This window comes from Stereum hirsutum (assembly GCF_000264905.1).
Source record: "Stereum hirsutum FP-91666 SS1 unplaced genomic scaffold STEHIscaffold_2, whole genome shotgun sequence".
Lineage (NCBI taxonomy): Eukaryota > Fungi > Basidiomycota > Agaricomycetes > Russulales > Stereaceae > Stereum > Stereum hirsutum.
In genome coordinates this window covers 2,668,023-2,690,568 of record NW_006763132.1, presented here as the reverse complement: position 1 = coordinate 2,690,568, position 22,546 = coordinate 2,668,023, and the positions used below count along the sequence as shown (strand labels likewise).

The 22,546-nt window shown below is 50.8% G+C and overlaps 6 protein-coding genes across 6 annotated transcripts; 2 read left to right on the top strand and 4 right to left on the bottom strand.

Annotated features, from left to right (window-relative positions):
- Positions 1-67: 67 nt before the first annotated feature.
- On the top strand, positions 68-1,931 carry STEHIDRAFT_153041 (uncharacterized protein; the record flags this gene model as incomplete). The annotated part of the gene is made up of 14 exons (XM_007300069.1): positions 68-132; positions 205-217; positions 276-338; positions 391-424; positions 480-499; positions 560-706; positions 768-801; positions 964-1,011; positions 1,082-1,117; positions 1,174-1,201; positions 1,268-1,435; positions 1,497-1,574; positions 1,653-1,664; positions 1,739-1,931. 14 exons carry the CDS (start codon positions 68-70, stop codon positions 1,929-1,931), a joined length of 939 nt encoding a protein of 312 aa, XP_007300131.1.
- A 789-nt stretch (positions 1,932-2,720) lies between these two features.
- Positions 2,721-6,883, bottom strand: STEHIDRAFT_73271 (ATP-dependent protease La). Its single transcript, XM_007299407.1, has 6 exons — positions 5,262-6,883; positions 4,736-5,202; positions 4,373-4,658; positions 3,782-4,273; positions 3,433-3,700; positions 2,721-3,327 (listed from the first exon to the last, which is right to left on the bottom strand). Exons 1-6 carry the CDS (start codon positions 6,768-6,770, stop codon positions 3,038-3,040), a joined length of 3,312 nt encoding a protein of 1,103 aa, XP_007299469.1. The 5' UTR covers positions 6,771-6,883; the 3' UTR covers positions 2,721-3,037.
- Positions 6,884-7,195: 312 nt separating this feature from the next.
- STEHIDRAFT_73268 (GMP synthase) lies at positions 7,196-9,667 on the bottom strand. Its single transcript, XM_007299406.1, has 10 exons — positions 9,577-9,667; positions 9,424-9,523; positions 9,251-9,363; positions 8,826-9,182; positions 8,632-8,765; positions 8,150-8,574; positions 7,826-8,085; positions 7,710-7,759; positions 7,544-7,649; positions 7,196-7,478 (listed from the first exon to the last, which is right to left on the bottom strand). The coding sequence occupies exons 1-10, from the start codon at positions 9,631-9,633 to the stop codon at positions 7,461-7,463; spliced, it is 1,620 nt and encodes a 539-aa protein (XP_007299468.1). The 5' UTR covers positions 9,634-9,667; the 3' UTR covers positions 7,196-7,460.
- A 1,999-nt stretch (positions 9,668-11,666) lies between these two features.
- On the bottom strand, positions 11,667-17,545 carry STEHIDRAFT_153038 (uncharacterized protein; the record flags this gene model as incomplete). Its single annotated transcript, XM_007300068.1, has 31 exons — positions 11,667-11,808; positions 11,881-11,958; positions 12,015-12,138; positions 12,207-12,477; positions 12,533-12,779; positions 12,836-12,906; positions 12,960-13,035; positions 13,093-13,251; positions 13,312-13,513; positions 13,569-13,688; positions 13,746-13,910; positions 13,971-14,389; positions 14,450-14,540; positions 14,617-14,894; positions 14,967-14,995; positions 15,054-15,237; positions 15,299-15,318; positions 15,385-15,460; positions 15,518-15,549; positions 15,608-15,699; positions 15,752-15,925; positions 15,993-16,110; positions 16,168-16,185; positions 16,251-16,472; positions 16,528-16,558; positions 16,608-16,615; positions 16,678-16,793; positions 16,851-16,885; positions 16,936-17,071; positions 17,136-17,333; positions 17,446-17,545. The coding sequence occupies 31 exons, from the start codon at positions 17,543-17,545 to the stop codon at positions 11,667-11,669; spliced, it is 4,032 nt and encodes a 1,343-aa protein (XP_007300130.1).
- Positions 17,546-17,993: 448 nt separating this feature from the next.
- STEHIDRAFT_73263 (uncharacterized protein) lies at positions 17,994-20,707 on the top strand. The gene is made up of 7 exons (XM_007299405.1): positions 17,994-18,164; positions 18,222-18,357; positions 18,428-18,466; positions 18,522-18,662; positions 18,721-20,176; positions 20,227-20,278; positions 20,367-20,707. The coding sequence occupies exons 1-7, from the start codon at positions 18,128-18,130 to the stop codon at positions 20,624-20,626; spliced, it is 2,121 nt and encodes a 706-aa protein (XP_007299467.1). The 5' UTR covers positions 17,994-18,127; the 3' UTR covers positions 20,627-20,707.
- A 240-nt stretch (positions 20,708-20,947) lies between these two features.
- STEHIDRAFT_144697 (uncharacterized protein) lies at positions 20,948-22,140 on the bottom strand. The gene is made up of 4 exons (XM_007300067.1): positions 21,981-22,140; positions 21,830-21,926; positions 21,654-21,776; positions 20,948-21,597 (listed from the first exon to the last, which is right to left on the bottom strand). The coding sequence occupies exons 1-4, from the start codon at positions 22,052-22,054 to the stop codon at positions 21,079-21,081; spliced, it is 813 nt and encodes a 270-aa protein (XP_007300129.1). The 5' UTR covers positions 22,055-22,140; the 3' UTR covers positions 20,948-21,078.
- Between the last annotated feature and the right edge of the window lie 406 nt (positions 22,141-22,546).

Sequence of the window (22,546 nt, the reverse complement as noted above, 5' to 3'; positions counted from 1 at the left end):
CGCGTACTTCGGGTTCCCTCCAGGTAATCAACTCAGCTGTGCTTCGCATTCAACTTCCTGTTCTTCCATGTTGGCCACTGCACTCGCATCGAGCGGACTTACACCTGCAATAGAGCAGGACTTGTCACAAATGTACGTCTACCATATTCAAAATTGTTGCCTCAACTACTTTTGCCGATAACACCCGATTATTCTGCAAACCAGCCTCGTTAATAAGGTGACAAAATATCTTACGAACAGCCATATGCATCATTGGTGACGATAGTTTGCACCAGTATTTCTTCTTGGCCGCCCTGACAGTCGTGATTTGGGACTATCTTTGCACACTGCCAGACGAGGTAAGGCCTTTCATATTTAGATGCCAATAATCGAGGATGACCTCTAGTTCAGATTCAGACAATATGGAAAAGGAATAAACGGCTGCGTAGGCTTACATGACAAATGTACATCCATTTCTTTCGCTGATTGATCACTCTTAGCAACATACATCTTCCTCCTCGTGAGTCCTTCGTAAGTACGTGATAGTCTCATCTAGCTTACCTGACCAATCGGGGGTCAGCTCCGTTATTATGCCCTTTCGGCTATGATAGTTGTTGCCTACGGTAAGTGGTCCATAGCGTCACACCTGCACGTCGAGATCAAGCATCCGGGTTATAATGAGGTCGTCCCTTTTAGGCTATTTTTCTACGAGAATGACTGGAGAAAGGTAAGTGTTAGAGTCTCATTCTTGACCGTTGGCTCGAAATTCATACCCGAAATGATTCTAGTTGTGCGAAATGGAGCTACTTCCTCCCTTTGGGAGTAAGTGTTCCGGTGGCCTTACTTGCAGATTCCATGCTCATCGTTCGGTGCGTGAGACAATTCGTTTCGGAGTTTACAACTTAGGCCCATGTCGTACCAGAATCTATGCGTTCTACAACAAGAATCGGATAATATTGGCGGGATTTCTTATCCTCATGATAGTGCAAACTGTGATTGGTTTTTGGATCTGGACATTCCCCGGTAGCGGGCGTAAGTATCACTTTGTCCGTCGTCCACGAAATGCAGCTTCACTCACGTATTTTATGTTTCCAACTTGTAGCTGCCCCCGATCCGATCGATAACACTGAGTTCCATAGTACGCTATTCCTATTCCCCGCACATTTATCAACGTTTGCATGATCTGTCTCGTAGTTTGTATCTTTCTACCTCCGAAGCGAGCGTGAGTACAGATAAATTTTACATGTCTGAGATGGAAGCTATTGCTAATAAACCCCCGTACGTGCAGAGGGTCTCTGTCTCCTATATATGTACTCTTCGAGCTAGGCTTCGAGACTCTTATTTTTGTTCTCACCATGGCGAGGACCTTCTACCTCTACAAGATGTACCCTGTTGTTGGGTCCAGACGAAGTACTCTAACGCAGTGCTTGATCCGGGATGGGGCGCTGTATTACTTGTTAGTATCCTTGAGTCATCTTCACTCGAGCGGTTTCTCACTTTCGATTTTGGTGTTTCAGCGCGATATTTTCTTTCAATCTACTGTGGGCAGTCATGATTCTCCACGCGCCAACAGGACTGAGAGCTATTGCCGCCGTGTATGTCTCAAATCGTCGTCTCTCTATCTGACTACCGAGCTTACATGTGACCGGTATCATTTGCGCTGTCTTGAACAGACCGACAGCTGCGTCAGTTCTATTCCTTCATACATTGTACTCACACCATAGTCGGCTCACTATCGCCTCATGCGGTCAAAATGCAGGTTCTCGGCGACACTCATCAGCAGAATCACATTTAACATCCGTATCGAAGTCATGGGCCCCACAAACGTCTTCGAGCGCACGGAGAATGGCATACCGCTAGCCAACATGCAAAGCGATCGCAAGCCGACAACGCCCCGGGTCCTGAGCAAATATGAGAGTTCACGTTCTACGGAGTGGTTTCAGCCAGCCTAATGTCGGGTATGCAAGGGCGCACTTTCTTGCTTGTTATGATCTTTTTGGGATGTATGATTTGTGCCCACGGAGAGGACCATGTCTGTATTAAATATATATGTAAGGCGCGGGTTGTCGCAACTATCATGCACTACCGGCACCGTCGTATATGTCAGTCTGCCAGTTCTACCAGGCCGCAGTGAAATTCATGAATGCGTGGGACTTAAGATGTCAGTACGTAGTCGAGCCCGATGAGATAGATTTAAAGACAATAATTATAGCTCCAACAGCTTACATCTGGCCAAGACCGAACTAGTACTAGTGTCCGTGTTAAGTATGTAGGTTGAGGAGACTCTATGTGCAGAATCAAAGAAGCCACGAAAGTAGTAGCAGCAAAGTGGACTTAACGTGTTGCTGAGTTGATGATGGCGCAAGATACACAATAGTAAACTCGTTTCTACAAATTGGACGTCAGGTCTATCGGAAGCGAAGGATTCTGAATAAGAAACACCGCACTCAGATATTCTCAAAAATGAGCAAGCCGCCTAAGTACAAAATGTTTACTCAGAAGCTAGAGACCAGATTTTGGAGGAAGCTCTACAAAGTTGGAAGTTTCGGAAGTGGCGCGAATCGGAACGAGGACTGATGGTTCGGAGGAAGCCGGTGTGGCGTCGCCACCAGCTAAACTCAATCACCACGGACAACGCAACCTTCGAGGTACCTCAGTTCGAGCAAGAGTCTACTGCGGCAGGGTTCGGTCGGAGCTCAGTCAAAGTGTAGCCGCTTTCAACACCGTCAAGATGCAGAGAGGAAATGAGTTGAGAGCGTGTTATGATGGCAGGTGGGAGAGCGAGCAAGGAAGCAAACCCGGAGACTCTAAAATACATGCAGATAATAATGCTACGTACGCGAAAGCAGATGGTAAAGGTGTAGTGAGGAGGTTATAGATAGCTCGCATTCAGCAATGGTCGGTATTCATCGAATGGAAAGCGTGGGGGTGAATGAGGGCCTCCATGTATAGGTGGCAAGTGGTGAATGTCGTGGGTGTGTATGTGTGGGGTGACTGCTGGAATTTGATGGTGTTGTGCGGGCATCGACACACAGAAAGTAAATCAGAACGTCCTCCTCTAAGAGTAAACATTGCCATCCTCGTCCCTATCCACCGGCAACGTCACCTTCCACCTCTCCGCCGCCTCGCTCCCCTTGAACACCTCCTGCAGCACCTCCCTGATATCCTCGACATAAACGAACTTGATGCCCGTCTTCACGCTCTCCGGGACGTTCTCCTCAATATCTGCCCTGTTAGCGGCTGGGGCGAGGATAGTCTTGATACCAGCGCGATGCGCAGCGAGAATCTTTTCCTTCAGACCACCGACTGGGAGGACCTGGCCAACGAGCGAGATCTCGCCAGTCATCGCTATTCACAGAGAAGTGACCAAAAACCCACATACAGTCAGCACAACTTTGCACTCCAAATTCAAGACACGGAAGTAAAAGAGAAGAGGGGAAGAACCGAACGCACCGATATCAGAACTGATCCTCGTCTTCGTAAACAAACTGACAAACGCGCTTGTCAACGCACACCCCGCGCTCGGCCCCTCCTTCCCGATCGCACCCTCCGGCATGTGCACATGGATATCTCTCTCCGTCAAGAACTGGTCCTCCGCATTCTTCGTGATCCCAAGCTCGTACGCATGCGCCTTCACCCAGCTCAACGCGATCTGCGCCGACTCGCGGATGACTTCGCCCAGTTTACCGGTCAGTTGTATGTTGCCTTTACCTGGCATAGTCTATCCATTCATATATTCCTCGTCAGCATTTCTTCTATGCAAGTGGCCATGAGGTTTGGAGATGAAGAGGGAAAAACGCACCGTAGCCTCAATTGGCATGACTGCCCCTGATCCATTGCCCAAATACCCAAGACCGGTGCTTACGCCCGGTGGTGGCGCCCTTACATACATCCTATCCTTATAATACACCGGCGGACCCACATAATCCTTCAAGTTCTCTGGTGTGATCCGCACATGCACGGTCTCCGGAACCTTCAGGGGCTTACGAGCCTCGGTCGTGACAGACTTCTCCTTGTCCTCCGTCGACACAGATTTATCCGTGTTTTCGGTGGATGGCGTCTCGGAAGCCGCAGGCGAAGAGTCAGAGGTTGTGGTGGCGGTAGATGATGTGGCGGTAGCAGGGGAAGGGGTGGAAGTTTCAGGCGCGGCAGGTTCGTTCGGTGGTGGGTTCGCAGATTCGACGGACTTCGGATTGCCTTGGGCGTCCGTGGGGTGGGCAGAAACAGCGGCGGCCTCAGGGAAGGCCTCTTCGCCCAAATCCTGGACAATTTTCAACGCAGCTTTGCGATAGATCTATACAACACAGATAGACAGCCCGAGTAAGGTCAAAGTCAGCTACCCAGCTCACAGAAAATATAGTCTATAAGACGTCAAGTGGCTGGTGGAACGTACTTTGTCAATGTGCTTCTTCAGATTCCTGACTCCGCTCTCCCGGCAGTAGTACTTGATGAGTGTGTCCACTGCGGTCGGGTCGAGAACGACGTCGGCATCCTTCAATCCGGAAGCCTCCTTGGCCTGAGGGCCGAGATACTTGTCCGCGATAACGGATTTCTCCTCAGAAACGTAGCCGCTCACTTCGAGAACCTCCATACGGTCGAGGAGTGGCGCGGGGATGGTATCGAGGACGTTAGCGGTACACACGAATAAAACGCGAGAGAGATCGACCGGGACGTCCATACTGTTCAACCGAAACACATTAGTTCACTTACAGTCTAAAAAATTGAACGTTAAGAAAAGTAAACGAGCAAGACTCACTAATGGTCCAAGAACGCCGTATTCTGCTCCGGATCCAACATCTCCAACAACGCACTCGCCGGATCCCCGTTAATCCCTCTCCCAATCTTATCCACCTCGTCAATCAACACCAACGGATTCTCCGTGCCCACCCTTTTCAACGCCTGAATGATCTTCCCCGGCAACGCGCCCACATATGTCCTCCTATGTCCCTTGATCTCCGCCACGTCCGTCAACCCACCGACCGAGAACCTGAAGAACTGGCGGTTGAGCGCACGCGCGATGGACTTGCCAATGGAGGTTTTGCCGACACCGGGAGGACCGGCGAGACAGATGATTTTACCTTCGACTGTGCCGCGGAGTTTGCCTACAGCGAGGAACTCGAGGATACGCTCTTTGACGTCTTTCAGGCCGTAGTGGTCGTCGTTGAGGACTTGGGTGGCGTGGGAAATAGAGTAGTTTTCGGTGGAGTGTTGGCCCCAGGGAATCTGAAAACGGACCAATGGTAAACAGAGAGGAAAGACGAAGACGAGGGTGAGATACATACTTGGGTGAGCCAATCGAGGTAGTTCCGCGTGACATTTGCCTCGGACGCAGCAGGTTCAAGGTGAGCGAGCTTGTTCAGCTCCTCGTCGAATACCTTCTTGACCATTTCGGGCATGTTCAACGATGCTGCTCTCTCCTTGAACTTCTCGATTAACTTATCTTTCCCGTCGCTCTCCATACCCAGTTCCTTCTTGATCCCCTTCAGCTGTTCCATCAAGTAATACTCCCTCTGCCGCTTCGCAATCTTCGAATCCACGTCCCTCGAAAGCTTGCTCTGCAGCTGCGCGTTGATCAGCTCTTTCTTCAACACTAACAAGGCTTTGCGCAACCGATCTTCGACGACGAGACTCTCGAGCACGTCCTGCAGTTCACCGACCTCGCCGGTAGAGACTGCGGCCGCGAAGTCTGCGAGTTTGTCCGGTTCGTCGAAGACGTTCGAGGCGACCTGGTTGATCGAGAAGTTGGTGATCTGGTCTCGGAAAAGCGGGTTCAACTGGGCAATGTCCTTGAAGACGGAAACAATCTCGGACATGAAGGCGCGAATATACTGATCGTCTTTGTTGAACGGCTGAGTCGTGAGATTCTCGATGTTGACGATGGAGATGTCGTAGTCCTGGAGGAACGATGTCTGCAACGGAGTCGGATGAATCTTGGAGACATGATCAGCGGGCAGATCACCAGTTTCCGTGCTCGGCGTCGAAGGTGGGGTCTCCAACTGCTGAGGTGTATCCTCAGCGACGCTCTCGACCTTGACCGTAGAAGGTGCAGCAGCTTCCACGCCACCACCAGCCTTAACAAGATCCGTAATCTTAATCCGTCTATGAGGATAAAGCACAGCCGTCAAGCCTTCTTCCTTCTCATCCTCCTTCGCCCCTGGTGTATTCGCCGCGAACACGCTCGTGATCTGCGCGAAAACGCCGACAGGGTGAACCGAGTTTATATCCGTAATGACGTCTGAATCTGCCTGTTCGTCCTTGAGAAGGAAAGCACCGAGATAGGGTTGGCCGCGCTTCATCATCTCCTTGATCGCAGCGACGACCTGTGGGTTACGAACGACGACTGCCTTGTAGAAACCAGGGAAGAGCGGTCTTCGAGCAATAGGTAGAGCGAGGACCTGGGGATAGATTTCGGGTACGGATTGGCGCGAAATAGACGTGGCTGCCGGTTGTGATGGGTTTGGTGGGGATTCCGGTGGTGGTGGGGATGAGTCTGGTGGATCTGAACCGTCCGGGTTGTCGCCTGAAGACGAGGAAGAGGGTGGTGCAGATGACTCAGACGAACTGCTGCTCCCGGATTCGCCTCGCGATCCATCATCGAGACGTAGTCGGTCGTGTCCCGAGGGAGAATAATAGTCGACGACCGTCGAATAACATGACCGACGTTCGAGTATGGCTGGGAGTATACGCGGTCGCAGTGTCGTCCGAGCTCGCAGCACGCGATGTGCTGACGCCGACGCTCGTGTGGCCGAGCTCGACGCTGCCGCCGCGCGAACGCTGGCAAATATGTTCATCTGTCGCCCAAGAAAGTGTGCACCAGCCTACGAAAGTATTGTGAACGACAATAAAGAAAGAAAGAGGGGACGACGAGTGCACTCTCGCGAGCGCTTGGGAGACGTTGAGCTTTGTGAGCGCGAAGTGAAAGATTATCAGGCTGGATGACGCACGCGTTCCGCCACGCCATGACCAATCCCACTTCGGATCCCGACGGTCCCCGAACTCTGAGGGGCCACCGCCACACACACCGTCTACGTTCGAACTCTCATGAGTACTATGTAGTTGGCATGGACTCATAGCATTCTCTTTGCAGAAGTCTTTTTTCACGTTATTTATTCAGTCCTCGTTCATTCCTCTTGTTATTAAATATCCGTATCCCGTGCAACCCGAACATCTCGTCCTGTAGACCCGTGAACAACGATCGCAAACTGAAACTGCTGTCACGGAGTTGCGAAGTATCTCAACGATTTAGGTCTATGCAGTACATTTTATCCCAAAGCCCTGTATTATGATAATGGGGGTACACAAAATGTAACCAGAACTTCAGTTTGACGTCCTCCTTGCCCGCTTCGAATTGTCCAAATACTACACTATAAGTCTCAACAACCGCCTAGTTTCTTCAAGCATTCCGCTCACTCGACATCCTTTTGGGTGAGGTGCCGTTCCAAAAAACAAGCGATATCGCGTACAGGAGCAGATGAACTCGTTTAGAGCCACTCGACCGTCTGCAATTGCAAAAAAGCGTCAGTCCAATACGTATCGGAGCATACAGAAAAGAGGTAAAACATACGGCGGGCGGCTTTGACGAGATATCGTAGGTGACTCGGTTGATACCGGCTACCTCGTTTGTGATCCTGGACGAGATTTTCCTGAGGACCTCGGCGGGGAAGACGAACCTACACGGCAGAGTGTTCAGGACCTAGTACCAAGTCGAACCACGAAGCAACGCGACTTACCAGTCTGCAGTCATGAAGTCCTCTGACTGGACTGCACGAAGAGCGATAACCTTTTGTTTTACCCACAATCAACAATCTAGTCAAACGATATCGGCTAATACGAGTATTGGACGGACCTGCTCGTAAGTGCGCTTGTCACCCATCACACCGACGGCCTTGACAGGAAGAAGGACCGCGAACGCCTGGCTGATCTGGTTATAAAGTCCAGCGGCGCGGATCTCCTCGATGTAGATGCTGTCTGCCTGCTGCAAAATTTTGACCTGGTCGCGGGTGATAGGACCGAGAATACGGATGGCGAGACCTGGGCCGGGGAAGGGGTGACGGCCAACGAGGTTGGCGGGGATGCCAAGGAGACGACCGAGCGCGCGGACTTCATCTATGCAAATATGGAGTCCAATAAGATACGGGAAATATCGACAATGGAGGGCGAAGTGGCTTACCCTTGAAAAGCTCCCTCAACGGCTCGATCAACTTCAACTTCATATCTTTCAACAACCCTCCAACGTTATGATGCGTCTTGATCGTCGCACTGGGGCCCTTGAAGCTGATACTTTCGATAACGTCGGGGTAAAGTGTTCCTTGCAACAACCACTCAACCTTTCCCTTCTTCTCCGCGCCCGTCTTCTCTTCCTCCTCCGCGGCGGCCTCGATCTTGGTTGCCTGTTCCTCGAAGACGTTGATGAAAGTGTTGCCGATGATCTTGCGCTTTTGTTCGGGGTCCTCAACACCTTCGAGCCGGGACAGGAAGAGAGATGAAGCGTCGACGACGGTGAGGTTCACGCCGAGGTCTTTGTTCAGCATTTCGTTGACTTGGGCGGCTTCGTTGAGGCGGAGAACACCGTTGTCGACCATGATGGCATGGAACCTATACAACGAGAAGATAAAACCGAGAGAAACAAAAGAGAAGGTTTCTGGCACGAACCTGTCTCCAATAGCTTCGTGCATCAACTTCGCTGCAACGGTGCTATCGACACCACCACTGACAGCACCGATGACACGACCCTTAGGGCCACAAATATCCCGAATGCGGGCAATCTCCTTTCCGATAAACTCTTCCTATTTCAAAGGCAAGATCAGAACACGAGCACCAAACAAAGGATATGAACGATTACATACCATAGTCCAGTTAGTCTTACACTCACAGATGTTCAAAACGAACCGTCCGATCACCTCCTTTCCTCGTGGCGAGTGAGTCACCTCGGGGTGGAATTGAATACCGTAGATAGGCTTCGAGTTGTGAGCGATGGCAGCGAAGGGCGCGTTGCTGGTTTGACCGATGGTATGGAAGTCTGGTGGCGCTTGGGACAGTTGGTCGCCGTGGGACATCCAAACCTGCATCTCATCCCCGAGACCCTCGAGCAACGCATCCGCGGACGCATTCGGGCCTCCTATTTTGCTGATTTGGACGTTCGCGAAACCGTATTCGCGGTGGTCGCACTGAGCGACCTTTCCCTTCAGGTTCCATGCGATCTCCTGTCGCCACATACGGATGGTGAGGAGATGCAAGAGCAGTCAGGCACGAATTGATGAGTGGAACGTACCTGCAGCCCATAGCAGATACCGAGAATCGGTACACCCAAAGCAAAAATCTCTGGGTCCACATGAGGAGCATCGGAGTCATAGACAGAGTAAGGCGAGCCCGACAGGATAATGCCTATCGCCCGAATTACTGGTCAATCGTTTTGGCACATTATCATGCATTGAGTCAACGCACCTTTGGGTTTCCACGACAGATCCTTGATCTTTTGCGTGCATGGCATGAGTTCTGCGTAGACGTTGAGTTCACGGCATCTTCTTGTGATAAGATGGCTGTACTGGATAGTGAGTCGGCTTCAGCAACTCAGTGCTGGTAAAGCCAAAGGTCTACCTGAGAGCCAAAGTCAAGGATGAGAATCGTGTCGAACTGATCGTGAATTTCGGCCATTTTGTGAGGTGAGTCGAAGGGAGTTTGTGGTGGTTGAGGGTGAAAAGTATTGTACGGAGCTCGTTCGGGACTAGAACATGCTTGAGATTAGCAGAAAATTGTGATCTCCTTCGGCGATCTCCTGCGCATCTGAGATCGTTTTATTATCTTATCTGGAAGAAGGCCCCAGCGGATCTCGGACTTCCGGTGATCGACCTTGATCGACAAGGAGCGGAAGTTGGTCCACGCGTCAGGAGAACGACTGTCCTCCTCCCTCCCTCCTCCGCCACTCCGCGATATCAATTACTTGACCGTGGGGACAGGTACTACTGATTCGGCTTTACTCTTACATGTGGGGCCTATGATCTACTCTATCGGTGCTCAGAAGTCATCACTCTGCCCCTGCGTACTTCAAACTGACAGCATCGCCGACTCGGAGAACACCAATGTGTAGATGGGATTCCGGGAGGTCTTTGAGACAATCATGGCACTTACTCTCGTAGATACTGCTCCAGGGCGACAGTTGTCATCTACTGGACCCAGCTCTGTGAACTTTCTATGTTCGATTTTTTTTTCGCAATAGTTCTGCTTGTCAGCTTCTACTATCCCAACTGATGTGGACCCTTAACGCCAGGCTGAAAAACCTTTATTTATCCTACCATATGCCGTATGGTACCACACGGGGGAGGCGAATATATATCCCATGAGCCTCATGCCGTGAAATCACCCAATTAAACCATAGATTCCCTTGTTCAATCCCTTTCAATCAGATGTATGAGCAACAACCTGCGCCACCGGAGCAGAAGAAATTAGCACAGGCTCGTGGCCACAACAAATATCTCAAGTCCCTGCCTATATCAGTATCAGTCAACCGTACACCTAGAGGATCGTCATTTCGACGTACAGATATCCGCCTCCACCATCAGCGAAGGCTTTCCGCCAACGTCAAAACAGAGCTCGTAAGCTCTCGTCAATACTCTCAGGCGATCTCTGGATGGACCTCCCCTTTCTCAAGCTCCGGTACACCTTCCGGTCTCTCCCCCATGATGCCAGTGCTCTCTCCCCTCTTGTTCACGTCGACAGGCGCTACTCCACCGGGCAGATCAGGGAATAGGTACCCTTTCCAACCTTTCTCCCTCAGGCTCGGACCCCCAGTCTAAGTGTACGTCGTTTGACATCGTCGGCAACAGAGGGTCAATAACAAACCAAGGAGAACGAATGGGACGATGATGCAAGCTATGAGGTAGACAAGAGCAATACAGTAAAAGTCACATCTAAGTGGATGGATGGAAGGCACGCACGAACTGTGATCGCCGCAAGGAGTTCAGCCTCAGTTAAGGCGCGTGCGCTCACGACGAGTGGGAAGAACAACAGAAGATATATAATGTAGGACCTATGCAATCTTGAACATTTGATCATGACGAAAGGTGAAGCAATGTCGTTCGGGGAATGAGGGAGATAACTCATTATATATACTCACATTTTTAGGACTACTATGCCACCTAGGTCTGACCTGGGCTTCGTGCGAGTTGCCAGAGCGGCTGTTCCTCAAAGCTATGATCCTATGTGAACTGATTAATTTGTCCACACTCGCAGCGTTAGTATGGATACAAAACTTATTCCTCAAAATCTAGCCAAGGACCCAGATATGCTCGTCAGGTGTGAGTCTGGTAGCACTACCATCGCAGAATAGGCTACCCCATAAGCGAGAGGACACTGTCTGAGTACGGGTGGCCCGATATAAATAGCATGCCAAGTGTTGAAACTATGACCAGGAGCATCCTCGGGTGTCTGACGGGAGCAGGTGAACAAACTGAAACTACTTTCACGGTTAACGTTGTCCGCTCTCTTGTTTCTGAAGCTCCGGTGTGCAAGTAACAGCCTGTCAACTTAACAGAGACAAGCGCCAGCCTTCTTGGGGAACACCGTTCATCAAAACCACAATATGTCACTGAGGAATTTGGGTTTTGGTGAAATCAAAGACTCGAAGAAAATATGGAATTCAACCAGGAGGGAACAGAAGAGGAGAGAAACCGGAAACAGTCGCAAAAACCTCAATCCAACGACTGTCGACCTAGAAGTTTTGTGATCTCCCTGTGTTCGGACAGCCACTCGGGGAATGATACGTCGCCTTCCCTGTGTTCGCGTTTGTCCAAGAGGTAGTTCGCGAAGACGATGAGTGTCGCATATCGATACCTAAGAACGGCAGCCCCAATCAGCGAGTTACTTAAAGGTATCAAGGAGGCAAGAGAGACAAAAGATACGTACAAATAGTTCACCGCAAGGGTGAAGAGCTTCCGGTGTTTTGATGACCCTTTCTCGCAGGCTTCAACTTTCAGTTTGTTGCTACAGAAAGTAAACGTCATTAGAGGCGAATGTGAGAGGATGGACACCAAACGTACTCGTAGATGGCCTTGCGCAAATTCTGCACATCCTGCATCTGGTCAATAGCTTTGTCCGTCATTCTCTTCGCGATCTTGCCATGCGATAGAACCCCGACGAGCTGAAGGATGATCTTGTACTCCCCTTCATAAAACAGCCGTGGTCAGAGATGCCTCAGTGCTCTCGAATATATGGCAGTAAATGATACTCACCTTGAAGATATGCCTCTTCTTCAGAAGGCCCATCGATGGCATCGTATTCCTCGGGTGGGCTCTCATTCCCATCTTCGGCCTCATCGGTGTCACGAGTATGCTGATCCCAGGTCATGACGGTTGCGATGAGGCAAGCACTGACCATGCCCGTTGTTGTTCGGCCTCTTCCCATCTGGCAGTTGAAGACGAAGTCGCCCGCCTGATCGAGGCCTGACAAGACGCGGTCGAGGAGTTGAGAAAGCGCACCCGGGAGGGGAGCTTGCTCGTCGGTCTAGTGAGACAGTCAGTGAGCAGTAGGCAGGGAAATATTGGAGGTGAATACATACAATAGCGACACGGCCATAGTCGATCTTGTAACCCTCTTTCACCATGAGCTCGAACACGTCTCTGGGTGTCATGATATCCTCCTCCGAGACGTTCTCCCATATCGGCACGATTGCGAAATGGTTTGGTCGCTCTTCCACCTCGTCATGGAGAAGTATACGGCCCTCACCCGCGCGCACTTCCCGCAGGACATCTTTCTTGAAGCTCTTCTCCATAGCTTCGACTAGCGATGTCGTAACGCCGGTAGCTCTGCGAGTGCATAATCTGAGATTTCCTCTCGTTGTGCGGGAGATGGATGGACTTACTCGACATTCTCCAGAGGCCGATTCACCAGGCGCAATACATGAGGCCGGCCGGCAATGTACAAGACAGGTTCCTGTGTACTATGGTCAGTACCAACGCTTGGAAGGTATTGTCATTCTAACTCACCTCCCGTAATGATGTCCAAAAGACCGAGTTGGCGCCGTCTGGTCCTGCGTTAACTCGTGCCAATGCTCGACGGAGGCTGAAAACATTGATATAACTTAGTATTGGCGTCAAGCTATGTCGATGCATGTCTTACCCTTGAACGGTCGGCATCCCACTTCCGCACACCCATTTATTATCCTGCTCATTTCCAGCCACAAACTCGAAGCCATCCGGGGAGGTCGATCCAGACCTAGATGCAACAGGGTGGAGCATCAACGGGACCCTTCTGAAATTGGGTGATCCATCGATTCGTCTGTGCGTCAACGCGAGGTCAGTCAATGTGCAGATCATTGAGCGGAAAAAGACGACCAACTCTGGTAGTGTCATTTTCTGGAGATTCGAGAAGAAATCGCTCTTCAGGATAGTCGATGCCGAGAGGATGCTCCCCGAGCGGTTGGTGACGATCTTTGTTACTTCGTCTGGGAGAGCCACGCCCTCTGCTATATCGACACGATTAAGAGGACTGAGAGCAGCCAGTCCTTCGGCGAGGAGTTCCTTCTCGAATGTCTTCAGAACTTTGATAACAAGGCGATCAGGTATGTTTTCGGAGGATTGTACAAGAGAAGCTACCTGGCAAACTCTTTACGAACGACTCGAATGAGCCAACAGTACTCATGGTGTCTGGCTCTGTCGATTGAAGATACGCCTGGAAGACGATGAGGTCGAAGTATCGACGGAGGTTTTGTAGACCTAAATTTCGCCTTTGTGAGCTAACAAAAAGTAAAGAATACAACAAAGAAATCATACCTCTTTGTGCATACATCTTCTTCGACTTCTCGTCCGACGCCTGTTCCGCCTTGGTCCTTGCTTCCTCGATCGAGTCGCGAAGGTTGAATACTTCGGCGCATTGGTCAATCGCCTCATCAACAGTATTCTTCACCGCAGGACCCTTGCGGATTACACGCAACAAATCTGCAGTACGGCGAGTCAGGCGCACGCCAGTAAGTTATAGTCAACCATTGAACGACGCACTGTTGATGATGACATAGGATTGTCTTCGAACGGGCTTGTCCAGCACTATGTTCTCCGTAGTCGGATACGTTGAGTTGGCCAAGGATGGTCTTTGTGGAGGTTTGTTATGCTCCAGCCATTGCTGAATCAACACCAGGATGATAGAAGTCAAGGTGCTTCTACCCCTTCCCAGCTGACAATTGACCACAATCGGCGTTGAGGTAATGTTGGCGCCCATAACAACGTCGATGAGCTCGCTGAAATCGGAGAAATCTGGTGGTTTCTCGGCAGTGATTGGTATTCGCGAGTAGTGAAGGGCGATGTCGTTGCCCACGGACTTGCGCGACATGACTTCTTTGAGGACTGCGACGTCTTGCGGACGGACTTCTTCCCATATTGGAATGACGGAACCATCTGGAGTCTCGGTATGCAGGAGTAATCTGACGCGAAACAGTTATTCAGGGTTGAGAATGGCGAAAGGAAGGGGCAAAGGTACGTACTTCCCACCGAAAGAGTATAGTTCAGACTCGACGTCATCCCTGAGCCTCTCTTCGAGTACCTCCAGCCTCGACGACGATATTCCACCATAATCTAATCATTCCACAGAGAAAATATATAGACCGTGTGAGTTAGCACGGCAATATAACGGTGACGATGGTAAGCGCACCCTTCATATTCCGCAACGAGAACCTCTCCCTCCTCAAGCAATATGGCGCCCCATTAACATACACGATCGGCTCCTCCCTCAGGGTTAACCAGATAATCTTGTCGGCATCTGGGTGCGCCTCCTTCACCCGGACAACGACCTCGTCGATCGCTTCGACTGTCGGCTGTCCGAGCGCGTAGATCTTCGTGTTCGGGATATTGCGGAAGTTGATCGCGCCACGCACGCCGTGCGCAACTTGATGGGATTCCCGGTGCCATTGGTCGGATTTTAGGAGTGTACTTCATGGGCGCATGAAAGTTAGCGATGGGCCTCACCTTTGAAATGGACTAGGTTTAAGAGGTGTGTCATACCTCTCGCGAAGGATAATGCCACTCCGGTTCTACGCCATAAGTTCAGTGTTAGTCAGGCGGTCCATTACCCTAAGATCCTTCACACACCTTTACGACGTGATCAGAGTATTCGTCACCAAGTATTTGACCACCCGCTATCGCCACATCGTTCTTCTGGCTACGTACAAGGGACCGTACCTCTGAACTCGACTTGGAGAGAGCTGAGAGGTCTGTGATAGGGGCGAATGCGTTCAGTCGAGAGCCGTAAGATTTGCGGAGGAAAGTAATTTGGCTGGATAGAAAGATAAGATGAGATGATAGAGAGACTCGGAGTTGAGGAGTGGTGCGCGTACTTCCAGATCTCGGTTCGGGCCTGGAATTTAAGTTAATGCGAGATAAATGAAAGTAGTCGTAAGTATGTAGAGGCAAGACAATGTACCTTTAACCAATCAGAGAAAGTTTCCTCGAAGTCATCTTGCGACTCAACATAGCTCATGAAGGCGATCATGAAGAAGCTGAAAGTGAAGCGGTCAGCGGAACGATGCGAACAGGACGAATATAGCAGCACATACTACTTCTCAAGTGCCTTTACGGCCTTCCCAAGCTGTGGAGATGGAACTGAGGTCAGGGGTCGTGCTCAGATGTGAAAACACCAGACTCACGAGTTCATCCTTGCTATCCTCATCCATGTTCGTCAAAGAGTACTTGATCCTGTGAATCAAAATGTCCTCCCGTAGATTGACGACATGATCGCCTATTACCCACATGAAATTTAGTAAAACCCGTTGAGCAGTGTATAGCCTTACAAGAATCTATAACCCGATCTACCAGCTTCTTCGCCCTTAAGCCATGGTCCAAACAACCCAGCAAACTGAGGATGACGCCGTAGTTGCCCATGTGCGCTTTCCGGAGATTCTCCAGCAAGGTACTGTTGGTGAGAAGAAGGTCGAATACCCGTTGAGAGGAACTAGTAGGTGAGCCTAACGCGACCGGTTTAGTTTAGTAGACGTATCCGCCAAAAAGAAGGACCGCAAGTGCAGGGCTCACATTGCTGCAGGATGTAGGTCAGGCGGAGGAGGGACTTGTTGAGATCTTGTTGGGCGTTGGCTTGTTCGAGTGCTTGCACGATCTTAGCTTCGTTAGGAAGTCGGCGTATGTCGGATCCCTATCCGGAAAATCTGTCAGTAAATGATCTGTCTAAGAACCAGAGACGACGATGTACTGAGTTCGGGTTTGACGGCTAGAAATCCTCCACGTCGAGTAGTAAGAAGACAGAAATACTTGGACGATGACAAGTAAACATACCGTGTTCGCTCCACTCGTGCTCATCATAGACGGTGTACTGAGCCCCTTGGCACCATATGGATCCTCCATACCCCTAAGGATCAATTGACGCCGTCGAACGAGGGAAGCAGCAGTCATAGCAAATGTGGTTCGTACGGCCCCCATACCACACGAGAAAACGAGAGATGTCTTCAGTGGATCTGTTTTCTTGACGACTTGGAGGTAGGCATCCAGGTAATTGTCCTGAACAAATGTAAATGTGATCTCCTCGTAGGGTGGAAGCTAGCGCCACACTTACCTCGATTGGGCGATCTGGTGATATGGGAATTCTGATAAAATGTAAGCGTTGTTGTAGAAATAAGAGAGCATGATCCTGACCGATGGTACTGCGAAAAAAAGGTCCCTCCGTAAGATTGAAGGCAAAGGAAAATGCTAGCGCCACACTAACCTCGACGCGCCACCCTTCGTTCCTCATATGTTCCCACAGCTCTCGCGACGTTTTGACATTATTCGCGTCCACAGCAGTCCAGGTAGGCAGTATAGCACCATCACCATCTTCCACGGCTGTGCTGTGACAGTCAGTGCATACTCATCTAGTGCAGAGGGTATGAACAGACCAACCGATTTCGTTGTGTGTGAGCAGGAGGCCTCCATATCTTTATGTAAGGTGAGCTCACGAATGACCTCCAGTAAATAAAAGTCATACCTTGCGGCTTCGGCGAGGATATCATTCTTTAGTCTGATTTCGATTCCCTCCAGGTTTTCGGCACGATCGGACAGATGCAATGTTTTGCGCGGCTCGGATGCGTCTCGGAGTACGAAGGGGCGGCCAGAGATGTAGACTGAGATGATGACGGGCTCCACCTCAGTACTGTGAGTGTACTTTGCTATGAAATAAGAACGCACCAATAGGCTCCTCACGTGTAGAAAACCACACGACATTGGACGGGTTGGGTATATTTGGTCGTGCGCGCAAGACAGATAGAATAGCCCTCAGACCTTGCGAGCGTGGCTGAGCTGCACCATAGACATTCAAATTGCCCTGACGAGGAGCTCTGAAATTTGGTGCCCCGTGAACGTTCAGATCAAGATCAAGGGCCCGACCTTCCAAATCGCAAATACCAGTTTACGCGTTAATTACACATGTCCTTCCCCGATATGATGTGGTGATTCCCGCGAGTGTTCGCTGGTGAAAGTGTGAGGACGAAGAACGCACCAGATGGATAGTGATCCGTCTTGAGAATAAATCCTCTTGAAAGAACGCTCCCGGTGCGTGTCTTGACGATGGAGGGTTCGGCACGTCCGAGCTGAGGCATTTGATCCAACGGCGCTATTGGACTTGAGCGGTCTCTGTCACCAAAGATAAGTGCCTCGCTGATTTGTCTTGGTTTCTGAGAGCTTCGGATGCTCGATGCGGTCGGTACACTTCCAGATGAATCCGAAGGAAAAGATGATCCCAGCACTGGAGGTACGGAGACTGAACGACCCGTTTGAAGGGTGCCGTCGTCTAGTCTACCCAAGGGGGAAGGTCTTTCGGGTTGTGTCACCATTGGTGCTTGACGTTCTGCGATGGTGGACGGAAACAAGAAAATGCAAGACCGAACTGGGCGAAACGTCGAGCGTCGTGGCGTGCCACACTTGTCAAGGGCATCTCGCCACGGGGAACATATTTTAAGCTCCCGGTCAATTCTTTGGACTCCGATCGGTCAATCTCTTGGCGTTCCAACTTGCCTTTCCTGGACCCATTCCTTCATACGGTACCTTCGCAACCATCCACGACTTGGAACAGTGTCTTGACAGTGTCCTCGACGACAGCGTACTGAGACTTGTTCTGGCCGCTTGTTAGAAAGTAGAACCTATCATACCACGAGCCAGAGCTTACGCCCACTTCGACCTGGATGGCACTCTGTTTCGCGTACTACTGTTCCGGTCATGGTATGCTTCATTCACCTGTATTCCGCTTCAGTAGCTATAGTATCATATATTTTTCAGGCTACGGACACGCCACTCGCGTCTCTGCATTTACGTCCAGCATTCTTCATCTCTCGAATTCGATCTCGGTCCACATAGTATCCTCAGCTCCAGCCCATGTCTTCAGCGATAGCATCAAAGCGGGAGCGCATTACAGGTCCCATTCCCGCCACTTTCCAGCTGCACGGCCTAATCATTTCAGTGCTTACTTTATCTCATCGTCGTAGGTATGCTGAGATCGATCCGGTGGTCGTTCAGCCCGTAGCGTGAGTGATTTCCTTCGTTAGCCCTATTTTCCCATATGTTTATTTAGAGGGTCAGATACCGAGTAGACCGCCGGAAGAGCGTGGAAGTCCTTCGATCGTTTCTGGGCAAAAAGGATCAGAAAGTGGCCGAAGAAGTGGAATGGCTTCGTGATATTCAGGCAGACGCTGTCCTGTCCGATGCGGCATTTCTGGCTTTGTAAGTATAGTGGTGTCAATTACTCCTCGAAGTACTCATTCACCCTTAAGAAACTCAGTCTAGCCGCCAATAAGGCCCGTCTCCCTTCGATTCTCGTCACAAACTTCACATTCGACTCTGTCTATAGCTACCTCTCCGCTGTGTTCGTCTGTCAATCACCTGCCGCTGCCATGCACGCCGATCCCAAGGCTTCGACGTCTCCAGCCTTACCAGATGATACACCTATCTCAGACGAGGAGCTCTGGCCTCTTGTATCCCAGCTTGAAGAAGGCTATCTCAAAGCCGATCTGCTCCTACGTCTCCCAGGTGCTATTCCTATCCCCGGATTTGCTCGTCGTGCTGCTCTTCCTGCCCCAGACTGGGTCGATCCGGCCTCCATGACATTCAGCATATCAATCAAGGAACATCTCTTCCAGGATCCATCTTCATGGGAACTCCATCCTTCCACTCCTTTTGCGCCTTCATCACAGCCTTCTCAACATATACCCAAGTCAATTCCTCGCATCGCCAAGGCTGCTCCGCTCCTAGTTCGTCAAACTACTTCGGACGTATATACCCCATCCGGTCGTGCTCGTATTCTTTCCTCTATTGGCGTCCCACCGCACCTTCATGATGCCTCCAGGACAAAGATACTCGTCGTGTCCTTCGGCGGGCAGGTCATTCATAAACCTCAACGGAGTCGCACTGGTTCTCGTCAACCGTCTACCAGCGGGACGCCCATGCTCCATGACCATAATCACTCCAGCACCTCTAGCGCATCACACAAGGGCCTTGCTCTTTCTCTACCTGGCTCTGGACCTGATCCCTCAGACCTCTTTCACGAGCTCTCTCAGTCTCTTCACGGCTTGGCGGCCCCCTCTGCTGGTCAATCAAATGGACACGCAAAGACCATCTTCGACAACGGCGTCGGCATAGTCAAAAGCCTGCCAAGTGCACCGGAGCGTCCGAAACCTCTAAGAATCACATCCGCCACACAGATATTCATCCCCGGCGCGCCCGCTCCCGCATCTATTACGAGTCCCAATGCCAACTCCGGAACGCCTTCTTTCCCCACAATCACTGCTTTCCCACCCACTCCCGAAGGCATTTACCAGAGGTCCAGCTCAAACGACTATCTTTCTCTTTCCCTGCCGCCGCAAGGCCCCGCCACTCCACCTTCCCAAGATCTCGTGGCTTCTGGCGAGTTCGACCAAATGGACATACAAGACTCGCTGCTCTTGCCGGATGACTCCTGGATCGCGATCGTCTGTGGCGTCTCTGACACGAAAGGCTGGGGTTCGAGAAGCGTGACGCCGGTCAACATGAGTCGTTCGTCGAGTTCTGAAGGGACGAAACCGAGCGGGAACAGAAACGGAAGTGCAGCTGCTGGAGTGGCGAGTGAGTATTTGATGCCGCCACAGCCGGCGGTGGGTGACGACGAAGAGGACGGGTTACCGGCGGGGTTTTATATCGCGCCGAAGAACATATATATGCCAGATCTGATGGCTGTAGGGGATGTGCTCTTGGGAAAACTGGTAGGTCTATTCGTGATCGGACGGTTGGCGTTTCACTGATGATCTTGCAGGGATACGGTGCTGTCTCAGAATGCACCGAGTCTTGCACTCCGTTCATTTACGGTATGTCGCCGGTCGATACTCGATCTTCGTAAACTGTACCAATCTCACTCCACTGACGTTTATTTTCTCTTCTCGTTTGTGATTCCAGTCTCCCGTCCTCTCTTCATCGAAGAACACGGCCTCCGTCTGCTCCTCGACCACGAAGGCGTTGGAATCGAGATGAAGCGTGAAGAGTACGAAGCAGGAGACTGGGCGGGTAAAGTTTCCGAAGCTTGGGACAGGGGTGGACAGAGGAAGATTGAGAGGAGGATGGGAAAACACGCTGTCGATAGAGTTGGACAGACGAGGGAGATGGCGGAATATGTGGTGGAATGGACTAGGAAATGGGGTGTGACGGACGAGGCGTAGAAGAGTGGCGATGTTTTGCAGTACTCTTGGGACTTTATGGATTGGTTCAGGACTTTGGTGTGTTCGTATGGATGGACATGTAGAGACACAATGCGTGTTCGCAATTTATACTCAGATGTGCGACAGCGTACTTTGAATAAATAAAGGTTTTATTCAACAAGCAAGAGACGGCCTTCGGTATGTAACTTCAACAGCGTCCCGCAATGACGCAAAACAAAGTACAATGTCGATACACTTCACAACTCTGGCCAACGAAGGGCATACATAGTAGTACAACTAGAGCAAGACTTCTCGATAAGGGGAGGATGACAGCAATAACACAGCGATATATCAAGAGCATAACGATAACAAAAGAGAGCTGAGGGCGCGGGAGCTCATCGAGGCGAAAGTAAAACAAACGACAAACATATATCAATGCAAGCAAAGGCGTTCTCGAACATTCAGCAATCGATCTAAGCATGCACAAAGGTGCTGCTGACCCGTGCGCACCCCGCCGGGAGATGCACACGGAAGTCGATGGTACCATCCGCGTCCTGCGAGAACTCTGATATCAGGTGGGTGCCGTAGTACATAGCTCCAGGAATAGAGGGCGGGATGCGAACATGAATGGAGAGTGTGTCGTCCTCTCGCGCCTCGATGTCCAACAGGTACTGCTCGGCGTACGAAGGAGAGTAGTTACTCCTAAGGTCCTCGTGAGAAGGAGCCATTTGAGCGGGACTGACGAGATTGTCCATGGGAGAAAAGGAAGTGGAGAATTGCGAGTCGCGTGGATACTGGGTGTCCCACTGAGCGAGGGGACCAAAGTCTGTTATGGGTTGGTGCTGAGAACCATACGAAGGATAGTTCGTTGCGTCGTTCCACTCTACGGAGGAGATAGAGGGGTTCTGGATTCCATAAGGCTGCGAGGCTTCGAAGGAGTATGTGCTAGGGAGTTCAAAGGGGAGCTCAACCTCCGTGGTTGGCTCTTGAGGCTGATGGTGACTTGTGAACACCAAAAACCAATGTCACGAAGAAAAAGTGCACGCACTGCGGAATTGTCCCAGAGCATGACTTGTCTGTCTACGAACTCCGGATATTGGCTATCACTTGCTGCCAAATTAGAGTCGGGTTCCTCATGAAGGTCGCGAGCGGTAGTAGCAGAGCCACCAAGCTATTCACCAAATGATCAGGTAATGAAGGAAAGACGGTGATGTTGTGACATACAATATCAAGACGCGTCGTTGCGTCGTTGTACAGTGCATTGTAGTCGACAAATGCTCCAAATCGATCCTGATTTTGATTGCGATTGTCATGATGCAGGCTGAAAAAGAAGGAAATGAGCCATGAGCAGTAAAGACATTGTGGTGGCACCAACCCATTCGGATTCACGGAAGTTGAATATTGTTCGGAGTATCGTGAACTGTCAGAATTATATGATTGGGCCATCATGATACGACCACAGTGCAAGTGTTAACAGGACTGAGGTAGAAACCGGGGTCGTGGAGTGATGCACTTGGTGTATATGTCGTTGTGGGAGACCTCGGTGACAGTAGTAGAGTCTGACGATGAAGTCAAAAGCGGGAGTCGGAAGGACCCCTGCGTATGCTAACGGAGGTCCCATCCTGATGCGACGAATTTTGAGCGAAACATCGCGTTTCGTCCGATCCGTAGTGCGACGAAAACGGCTTTTCGATGCTGATGTTCCATCCCGCTATGCGACGAAAATGTCTCTCGGGGACGCAAAAAATGGGGTAAAAACTTGGCAAACACGGCCAAAAACATGATTTGGGGAAATTTTTTGACGACCAGGGTTTGGGAAGGCCTTATGCGGAGCGATGTTCCATCCGACGTGCGACGGAAATGGCCAAAAATCCGATGTCCCATCCCTGATGCGACGAAAACACCCCCAAAAGCGTGCGACGAAAACGACCGATTTTGGGG

Coding starts and splice junctions, on each gene's coding strand:
- STEHIDRAFT_73268 (XM_007299406.1), bottom strand. CDS start 9,633: ATGGCCGAAATTCACGATCAGTTCGACACGATTCTCATCCTTGACTTT. Junction 9,524..9,576: donor TCCTTGACTTTGGCTCTCAG/GTAGACCTTTGG, acceptor CTCACTATCCAG/TACAGCCATCTTATCACAAG. Junction 8,575..8,631: donor CACGAAGCTATTGGAGACAG/GTTCGTGCCAGA, acceptor CTCGTTGTATAG/GTTCCATGCCATCATGGTCG.
- STEHIDRAFT_144697 (XM_007300067.1), bottom strand. CDS start 22,054: ATGATGGCCCAATCATATAATTCTGACAGTTCACGATACTCCGAACAA. Junction 21,927..21,980: donor ACTTCCGTGAATCCGAATGG/GTTGGTGCCACC, acceptor CTTCTTTTTCAG/CCTGCATCATGACAATCGCA. Junction 21,777..21,829: donor CAACGACGCGTCTTGATATT/GTATGTCACAAC, acceptor TTTGGTGAATAG/CTTGGTGGCTCTGCTACTAC.
- STEHIDRAFT_73263 (XM_007299405.1), top strand. CDS start 18,128: ATGGCACTCTGTTTCGCGTACTACTGTTCCGGTCATG. Junction 18,165..18,221: donor GTACTACTGTTCCGGTCATG/GTATGCTTCATT, acceptor TATATTTTTCAG/GCTACGGACACGCCACTCGC. Junction 18,358..18,427: donor AAAGCGGGAGCGCATTACAG/GTCCCATTCCCG, acceptor TCATCGTCGTAG/GTATGCTGAGATCGATCCGG.
- STEHIDRAFT_73271 (XM_007299407.1), bottom strand. CDS start 6,770: ATGAACATATTTGCCAGCGTTCGCGCGGCGGCAGCGTCGAGCTCGGCC. Junction 4,659..4,735: donor ACGGCGTTCTTGGACCATTA/GTGAGTCTTGCT, acceptor TCGGTTGAACAG/TATGGACGTCCCGGTCGATC. Junction 3,328..3,432: donor GAGGATCAGTTCTGATATCG/GTGCGTTCGGTT, acceptor CTCTGTGAATAG/CGATGACTGGCGAGATCTCG.